The following is a 9177-nucleotide window of genomic DNA, read 5'->3' as shown; positions in this document are numbered from 1 at the left end:
CCCCCTCCATGGCAGGCTGGCTTCTGCTCACACTGGCACCTGCTTATCTCCCACACCCCTACATTGGGTCCATGCCTGCTTCTCCCCTTCCCCCGTCCCTGTAGCATAGAAGTGCAGGGTGTGGGCCCGGGCCCCAAGCAACAGAAGCGAAGGGGAGGCACGGGTGGGGGGGGGGGCCTCTGTCCCCACCCACTCCCCCATCATCTTTTTCAGGCAGTTGGCTAGTTTTATACATACCTACTTTACCTACAAGTCAATTCCCAAAAGCAAACCTCTAAATACCATTTTCTACCATGTTGTGGGGCTGGATTTCAAACATGGTCCAACCTAGGGCTGAAACCAAGGTGTAAATGGCAGGTGGAATTGGAGGGGGGCAGAGGTTGTGGGAGAGGAGTAAGTATGTTGCGGAACAAGTGGTGGGAGGGACAAGTGACAGAGAGCAAGGTATGTGAGGGGGCAATTGGGAGGGTCAAGCTGCTTGGCCCCCCAACCCCTCCTGTACTGGCTCCCTTATTGCCTCTCCTACTTCTTGCCCTCCTACTGCCTGCCCCTGCTGCAGTGGGGAAAGATTCTATATGTAGCAAATTAAAACAAATTTATAAACTTTCCATATATAGAATCTAATTACTGGGGGGATGAGGGTCATCTTAAATTCATGTATTAAGGTAAATGTGGTAATTCTCTGTCCTTCCTGCTCAACTCTGGTCCTGCTAAAGCTTCAGGAATTCCTTACTGCATCAGTCTCATGCTTGACTAGGGGACAGCTGTTGTGGGATCCTCTTTCTTACCTTTCCAGGCCTCGGGCAGGGGCAAGAAGGCATCTGACCACAGAGAGCCTTTACTTCCCTTTCTATTTTCTGTGCCTGTTAAAAGATAGAAGAGTAGAAGGCAAAGGGAGGCAATTTTACCACTTTTCTCCCACTCCTGTGTCCAAAACTCTGTGCTTATGAGAGGAGCAGTTCTACCTGATTTCTGCAGCAGATGTGATTGGTTGCTCTTCACTAGGCACCAGAGAAGTGAGAGGCAAGAGATGCAGCCAACCGGGGGGGAAGCGTCTCACCCAGGGGTGGGCAAAATATGGAGGGATTCTGTCCAGCCCACAGAGGGTCCATCAGCCCCGCCCAGCTGAGACCCTGGTGTATGCAACCAGTCCTGCCAACCCCAGGTGTGCAGTGGGGCGAGGGCAGCACAGCAGCTGGACTCGGCTTCCTAGCAGCCTTTGTGGCACTGGCTAGCTCTGCCCGGTTGCCACTGCCAGTGTCTCTGCTGCTGGACCTGGCCCCACTGCCCAGGCACTCCAGGCCATGTACCCCACATCCACCACTGGGAGTGGTGGATGGAGTGGACTGGCAAGAGGAGGGTGTGGAGGGTGGGCGTGGAGTGAGACAGGCTGGTTGGGGCCAGGGCCCACGGGCCACAGGGTGGTGAAAGCATGTGGCCATGGCCCTCGGGCCTGGGGTTGAGCTGTGATTATGCTCCCCATGCATCCCTACTCATAGAACTGGTGCCCATTGCAGGGAGCGGGGTCATGGCTCTGCCCTGGGCCTTGGCCCTGTACTGTCGCTGCCCCGCGATCCCAGCCCTGCCCATTTTTCCCACTTCTGGACACTGCTGCTCGCCTGCTAACAGCCCCATCCTATCTGCTTGGCCAAGCATTCCCTGCCTATGGGGGTCCTGGGCCAGTTTTCATGGAGACCCTGCCCTCCTGTTCCATCCAGCGCTGCTGTGGTTGGTGTGGGGTGGAATGGCCTGAGGCCAGATAGGATCAGTTGCTGCCCCCCACCCTTTGCCCCCGCTGCACTTTGTCATGCCACACCATGCCACCCCAAGTCAGCACTGCCCCCCCCCAATAGACCATAGCAGCTCTCACAAAGTCCTTCAGTGGCCCTTCAGCCCAAATAATTGCACACCCCTGTCCTAGCCTTTTGCAAACCCCATGTCATTGTAAGACAAGTTTGTGTAAGCCAAAATGGTGAGACTCTTGGGAAGAAGAAATGTGTGGAATGGCAGTAGCATAAGCATGCAAAAGTGGGGGAGTTGTAAAAATAGATGCAAGACCAGATTGTTTCACTTAGGGCAGTGGTCTCCAATCTTTCTGGGTAGGAGATCACTTTTTGAATTAAAAAGCAACCTAGGATCTACCCTGCTTTCCACCCCCCCTCCCTTGCAGGGAAGTCTGTGGGCAGAGGGGAAGGGCCAGATCAAGGCAGAGGGAGAAAAAAATATTTGGGTGCGCACCCCCCCAGCAGGTAAGTCTATGGGGAAAGGGGTGGGGGGAAAGGAAAGGGCCATGGGGACAGGCGGGCAAATCAAGTCCCCAGCAGTGAGGGAGGGAGCTGAGCAGCAGGTAGGAGCAGGGCCTAGGGGGAGTGGGAATGGTCAGGCCAGGTGGTGGGACAAGTGGAGGCATGTGACCCTCAGGCCTCTGTTTGTCCCCTTCCCTCCCTCACTGTTGGGGCCTTAATCTGCCCCCCCCATGGCAGTGTGGGCAGGAGTGGAGCAGGGGTAGACCCTGCACAGCTGGTGTGGTTACAGAATGGGCCCCTGCTCTAGTCCTCCCCACCCCTGCTGCAGCTGCCAGAAGCCTGCAGCCAGGCTGTCTTGCAGCCTTACTGCTACTTCGTGTAAGGGGGGGCTAAACCTGTTAATCCCACCTTCCCCCACCTATGCCCCTGTTCACCCTGCCACTGGGTGAGTGGGGCCCCTGCCAGGCTGGGGGAAGGGTTGGAGCCTGGGTGGCTCGTCCAGGCACGTGGGGGGGCTCCAACCCTGCGTGCATCCCAGTGGAGGCCTGGGGAAGGTTGTGTCCCCCCGATCTGTGCCCCAGGCACAAAGCCTAGCATGCCGTGGCAACCGCCTCTGCCCTACACACAAATCTGGCGGGTATGTGGCCCCCGGGCCTTTGCCAGGATGAGTGCAGCGCGGGAGCCCCCTTGCACCTCTGGACGAGTTGCCTGGGCTCCAACCCTACCCCGGCCCGGCTGGGGCCCCAATCTCTCCTACCCCTGCTCCTCCCTCACTGCAGGGTGGCAGGGTGCAGAGGGGGATCGCCCTACTCACCTGGCCTAGCCCTGGTGGCAGGGGGCGCTGCTCAGCCCAGCCACGTGCCCCCGCCATTCCGCATGTGTGTCCCACTGTTCCCAGTGGCGGAGTCTCTGACAGTCTGTCTCAGTCTGGGGGGGCTGAGCGTGTATGTGCTAAGCCCTCCCAGACTGAGATTGACCGTCTGAGGCTCCACTAGTTGATCGGGATCGATCGGTTGGTGACCACTGACTTAGGGCTTTGTTAGCTTATTATATTTGATGATAGCAGTATAGAACAGTGAGGTATCAATTGTTTAAATTCATGAGATGTCCTTTCATTTTAAATATTTACTGATGTCGGGCTTAGAGTTGAAAGTTAAATCTATGAAAAGTGTCAAGTCCTATACTACCTGCATTCATGCATTACTGTTTGCCCTAACAGTGGAATTGTATACATTCATGTTTATGTGAGAAGGTCTTTCAAGATGAATTCATGGTCCAATATTTTTGAATGCACTGTCAGCCCATATTAAAATTTTAAAGTGCCCTAAAGGAAAATTCTGTAAAGACTCGGTCTAGAATTTTTTTTTTTTTTACTTAAAGCTCATAAAACCTGACAGTTAAGTTCTGAATTAAACATTTTATTGACAAATGTTGAAATACTGTAACATTAAAGGGTTTTTTTGGTAGTTGAATGAAGTACTATATAGTTAGTTATTTAAATTGGTTTCTAATTCAAGTTAGTTTAGTTGAGTGAGGCACCAGTTCTGACCTAGTTTCTATTATAGTTAAGCTTAAGAAATCAAGATTGTTTTCATAGTCAGAATACTGGCTTTTAAGATAATACAAATGTAAAGCTTTTAAAGAAAACTTCTTACACTGACAAAGGTGAAAATTATGATGTGTGCCAGGGGTACAGAATGGAATTGCCCAGGAAGAGGGAACCTTGAGAAACATTTGTTTTGCCCTTCCCACATGCAGTCTCATATTTGGATGTACCCTGACATATTCGTTTGGAGATTTTTTTTTTTTTTATAACCTTAGGCATACCAGCATAGGCTGCTCTCACCCTTCTCTTTTAGGTTTCACGTTCTATTGAAGGGATAAAAGGTGGAACATACATCTCTGCTCCTTACTTCCTCAGCTGCTTGGCTGAGTTTAAACAGCTTCTTGTCAGCCAGCTTTCACAGCCTGCACATAGACCCATACGTTTCAGTATTTGTTTTTCTTATGCTGATGTCTTTTCTTTTTGTTCATAATTGTTTGCTTTAAAAACAATACAAATCATTAGGTTTCAGGGGGTTTTGCTCCCTTACTTTTTCCTAGGGGGCTTTGAGCTTGTCTCCCTTTCCTATGCCATATTTTCCCTCGTAGTTGAACTATGTAGCACTGCCATTTTGGGGCCTGATACTTTAGATGATGTTGCAGTCCCTTGGGGTCTTTCTGACACTTTTTTTTTTTCAGAGTCCAAGTCATGGTTCCACCAGTTTCAGGCCCATAGATGCCCCCTAACAGGGATATTTTTTATTATTTGCACTTGTCCCATTTTCCCAGTCAAACCAGTATAAGCTGCTAAAAAAGGTGAGGGTCCATAGGTACCACCACTCTGACGGTTGCATTATTTTTCTTATGACTTTATAGCAGTGTGGGCCTTTTCCATCAAGATGGAAACAGAGAGTAGTGGTTGACATTTAAAAAACTTTTTTTTTTTTTAAACTGCTGCTAGTTTTAGCACAGGTACTTCATAAACATACTTTTAAGCAGCAATTTTGTACCTACTTATGTATGTTAGACCCCAACTTCATGTGGCGCCCAACAACTAAGACGACGACGATTCAATTGCCCATGGATCCTGGTACTCATTAGCCAGAGCAGAGCAGGGAGCAAACACCAGCACACATTGCTCACATCAGCTTTATTCAGAATGGAGACTGCTTTGGACTAGCTCCCAAAAAACAACAAACCGGGGAGCCACCCTGAACAGTTCTTTTTCACACTTATACACATTGGTTCATACATACTAACATTTTACTCTTCCCTCGTTTCACCTCTGGTTCCACCCATTTCTCCTCCCTTCTCAGGCTCCACCTCTGTTTACTGTTTGCTTCGTTAGCATGTATTGCCTATGCATTTCATTCATTTACATGTCTCTCTGCTAAGAGCACATGCGTAAGACTTTGACCCCTATCTTCTCTTGGTCACCTGCAGTTTCTTGCTGGTTCTTGCTGGTTTTCTTGCTGACTTCCCCATGTCCAAGGCTGCATTTCTGCTTTTGTCTCCTGACACTAGTTGGTGGGCTATTCTATTTTTAATACATTATAAACTTTGTACCCTACCTCCCCTGTTAAGATTCTGCTTACTTAGCTAAGCTAGCAAAGTTAGTTGCTTTTAATATATCTGCTAGCCTAGTGACCACCAGCTTTTGCTGAGGTTAGCTTTTAATATATCATCCAGCCATGTGACCAGCAGCTTTTTGCTGAGACACAGAAAAAGGCCTTCATTCAGCTGCACACTCAGCACCCTCATATTCCATGTCATTACCCCAACATCCATAATCTATATCATTGCCATAACAATATATAACACAAATTACATGATATTACTCTAAAGCCAAAAAGCTCTGATGGACCACATAGTGCATTGGGCTGGGCCTCAGAAAAAACAACAGCCTTTTAAGCCATGGTGATCTCACAGTGCAGTGCTACACAGTATTTGTGTGTATTCCAGAGAAGTCGTGTGCTAGTTAGCTCTCCACTCATAACTGGAACTATACCTCAGAAGTACAACAATGCATCCATTGTCTACTTTGTACAAATGGAAAGGCAATAGACAATCTGGCCACCGCCATCAGGGCATCGCCTTGCTGTCAATAGCTGGTGAAATCCTTGCTAGGAATCTTTGTGCAACACATTGTCCTGTTTCTCTTTTTGGGGTTTTTTGTTGTTCTCCCGCCCTGGCGGGGGGTCGGGCTAGAAGATCTACTAGGTCCCTTCCGACCCTTAATCTATGAATCTATGAACAAGAGCTCTTGCCTGAGAGTCAGCATGGTTTCAGGAAAGGACTTGGGACCATAGTCATGGTGTTTGCAGCTCATCAACTTCAGGAGAAATGTCAGAAACAGAACTCCAACCTATACATGACTTTGATTTGAGAAAAGCATTTGATACAGTCAGTTGGGAGGGCCTTTAGAGGATCATGGCAAACCTCGGTTGCCTGGAGAAATTCACTGCAATGGTTCAGCAGTTCTATAATGGCATGCTCACTTGCCTTGCGGATGACTGAGTTCTCTGAATCATTCCCAGTCACCAGTGGAGTTGAGCAGGGTTGTGTGTTAGCCCCAACCCTCTTCAGTATGATGTTCTCTGCCATGCTTACAGCTATAAAAATGTTCTACTTACAATGGAAAATATTTTTTGGCTTATTTTTATGGCACATGCAATTCCATGCATGACAGGTCCAGGCTAGAGCTGACAGCTCATTGTCAGCTCCAAGTCCAGGCTAGACCTGGCACATTATTTGAATGTGTCCAACACCTGTGGGCATATATGGCTTTCAACTTCCTGGTGCATAGTCCAGGGCTATTTTTCACCAAAACTGTTTAATTTCTACTTTTTTATACAGATGTCCATCCATAGACTTGAAGGCTTTGGCGTCAAAATAAATCTTTACTAAGAAAGTTTATGCCCCACATCTTAAGCATTTTGTTGGGGGTCTTTTATTTATTTATTTATTTACATTTTTAAAAATCCATTCTCTCTAATGTATTCCCATACATGTTGTAGCCTTTCAAATTTGCTCTGGCCTGAAGCAAATTTCCATTAATATTTGCAGGTGTAAGCCTTAAAAAAAATTTTTCTGTTAAAGTAAATTTTATAACATGAATAATGTAGACAGTAAAGCAGCACCACTGAAGCTGTTTCTAATAGACCATTTTGCATTGTTTCTCTGCAGGTTGTATCTCATTAATTCTCCTGTGGTAAGAGCAGAAAACTTACGATTTAAGGAAGAAGGAGTAAGGGACATACTGAAGGATGTCTTATTGCCCTGGTATAATGCATATCGCTTTCTCGTTCAGAATGTTCTGATCCTGCAACATAAGGTACAGATCTTTGAGACTTGTGATGAGTACTATTTAATGAGCTTTCTTATACTAATAATAAACCCTGAAATACAAAGCTAATCACAGTTTAGTCCAGTCCTCTTCACGGTCTCCCCTCTTGGCGTTTTGGGTTTGTACCATGTTTCCTGGCAGTTTGCATGCTGCTTCAGTCCTCTGGCAGATATTAATTTAAATGTGCCATGTGATATGATACTCCATTCTAATGACTGAACTTGGCAAGAAGTAAAATGTACCTGGCGGCACAGGGTATGTGGAGGTGTGCCAAGCATTGTAGACTGGGGTAAAGGGGAACGGCCTGATTGAACAGAAGGGAAAGCTTACCTTTTTGGGCAACATTGGCAGTGGCAACTGCTGCTGCTGCTGCTGCTATACCAGCATCAGCTCTGCTCAGGCACCAGCAGGCCAATGGCCTGGTTCCTTAGGAGCTGACCCTGGTGCCCTGTCCACTCTCTGGTGATGTCTCCTAGTCAATGCCTGAGGCTGACAAGTAGGCCTGTGCTAAGCGGCCGGTATTCGATTCAGATTTGGCTGATTTGGGGGACAGAGATTCAATTCGGATCACTGTCTCAATTTGATTTGGCCGAATTGGATTTGAAAGATTCGGCTCTGATTCAGGGTGATTCGGCCATAGACTATAATTGGGGAGTCACTAAAATACCTATAACTTAGTCATTTTTTTGCAGAATTGGTTGGAAACAGCAGGGATGGAAACAGCAGACTTCTCAGGGCATGAAGCCTGCCAAGTTTCAAGGAGATTGAGGTGCAGTTTCACAGAAACCCTTGCACCTAACTGTTGAAAGCAAAACTAGTGTCATGTGTGTGTATTAAGACAGAGCAGGGTGAAAACAGCAGGGATGCTAGCCCCTTCTGATGGCATGAAGCCTGCCAGTTTTCAAGGAGATAGGTGCAGGGGTTTCTGTGAAACTGCACCTCAAACTGTTGAAAGCAAAACTTGTGTGTGTTAACTGGGTTTCTGGTTGTAGCCATGTTGGTCTAAGAAACAGGCAGGCATGGTTCTTTGAGTAGATGTGATATATTTTATTAGACCAACTGAATAGTTGGAGAAATGTATCTTGGCAAGCTTTTGGGTTTAAAAACCCTTAGTCAGGCTGAGGAAGTATCTGCAGTTGGTGTGTGCACTCTTCTTGGATGGAATGAATAGTAAAGAAGTCAGAGGTTGATATGCAGGCAAGAAAACAGTTGGTGAAAATGTAAATTGAGAGAGAGGCTGCCGGGGTTGGGGGGAAGGGGGCTGTAGTAGGTAAAAATGGAGAGCTACCTGGGGACTCAGATGTTAGGCAGGTTGTGTCATAAATCCAGTGTCTATATTGAGTCTATGAGTTTTTGCATCTAGGAAGTTGATGAAGTGAAGTTCATAGGCTCATCTGTGAAAAGTGGTTTGTAAACTCAAACAAGCCCTGAATCTCACTAACCTCATCACCAGAAACAAACTTCCTACAGCCCAAAATGCACCCAATGGATCCAGACCATGCCAGGACAAGAAATGCAAGACCTGCCAACATATCTCTAGTACACAACAGAACCATCACCATTCTTGGATCTTACAGCTGTACCTCCAGAAACGTTATATATCTCATCCAGTGCACCAAATGCCCTGATGGAAAATATGTAGGAGAGACCAAAGAACAACTGTGTATCAGACTGAATGCACACCAGACATCTATTAAAGACAAGAATACCCAGTTACGAATGGGGGTACATTTCTCATAAGAAAGCCACTCTCTCTCCAGTCTCTCAGTCCTGAATCTCTCCCAGTGCTCTCCCTTGCAACAACCCCCCCCCCCATTTGTCTGTGGCTTTCCCCCACCGGTTCAGGGTGGCCTGCCTCTGCTTCGTGGAGACGGGAGGGATTTGGAGTGAGAAGGGGACTTCTTTTCGGGCACGCTCCCACTGGTGCCAGGCTGAGGAGGAACAAGGGCAAGAGGGTGCTGCCTCCTGAGATGTAGCAGCATTGCCATGGTGAAATGTTTCACCTCCTTGCCACAGCTGATCTGCCTTTGGCAGTGCTGGCAG

The 9177-nt window shown here is 47.5% G+C and overlaps 1 protein-coding gene across 1 annotated transcript in view; it reads left to right on the top strand.

The window, feature by feature from the left end:
• The window catches only part of IARS (isoleucyl-tRNA synthetase), a 319713-nt gene that overhangs the window by 212107 nt on the left and 98429 nt on the right, over positions 1–9177 (top strand). Inside the window, exon 20 of the mRNA XM_019505112.1 lies at positions 6975–7122. Coding sequence (XP_019360657.1) covers positions 6975–7122 — 148 coding nt within the window. The remainder of the gene's footprint in view (positions 1–6974; positions 7123–9177) is intronic.

Source organism: Gavialis gangeticus, unplaced genomic scaffold (genome assembly GCF_001723915.1).
Source record: "Gavialis gangeticus isolate Ggan-Ray unplaced genomic scaffold, GavGan_comp1, whole genome shotgun sequence".
Classification (NCBI taxonomy): Eukaryota; Metazoa; Chordata; order Crocodylia; family Gavialidae; genus Gavialis; species Gavialis gangeticus.
Note: the sequence above shows the minus strand (reverse complement) of the source record. Positions and strands in the feature narration are given on the sequence as shown.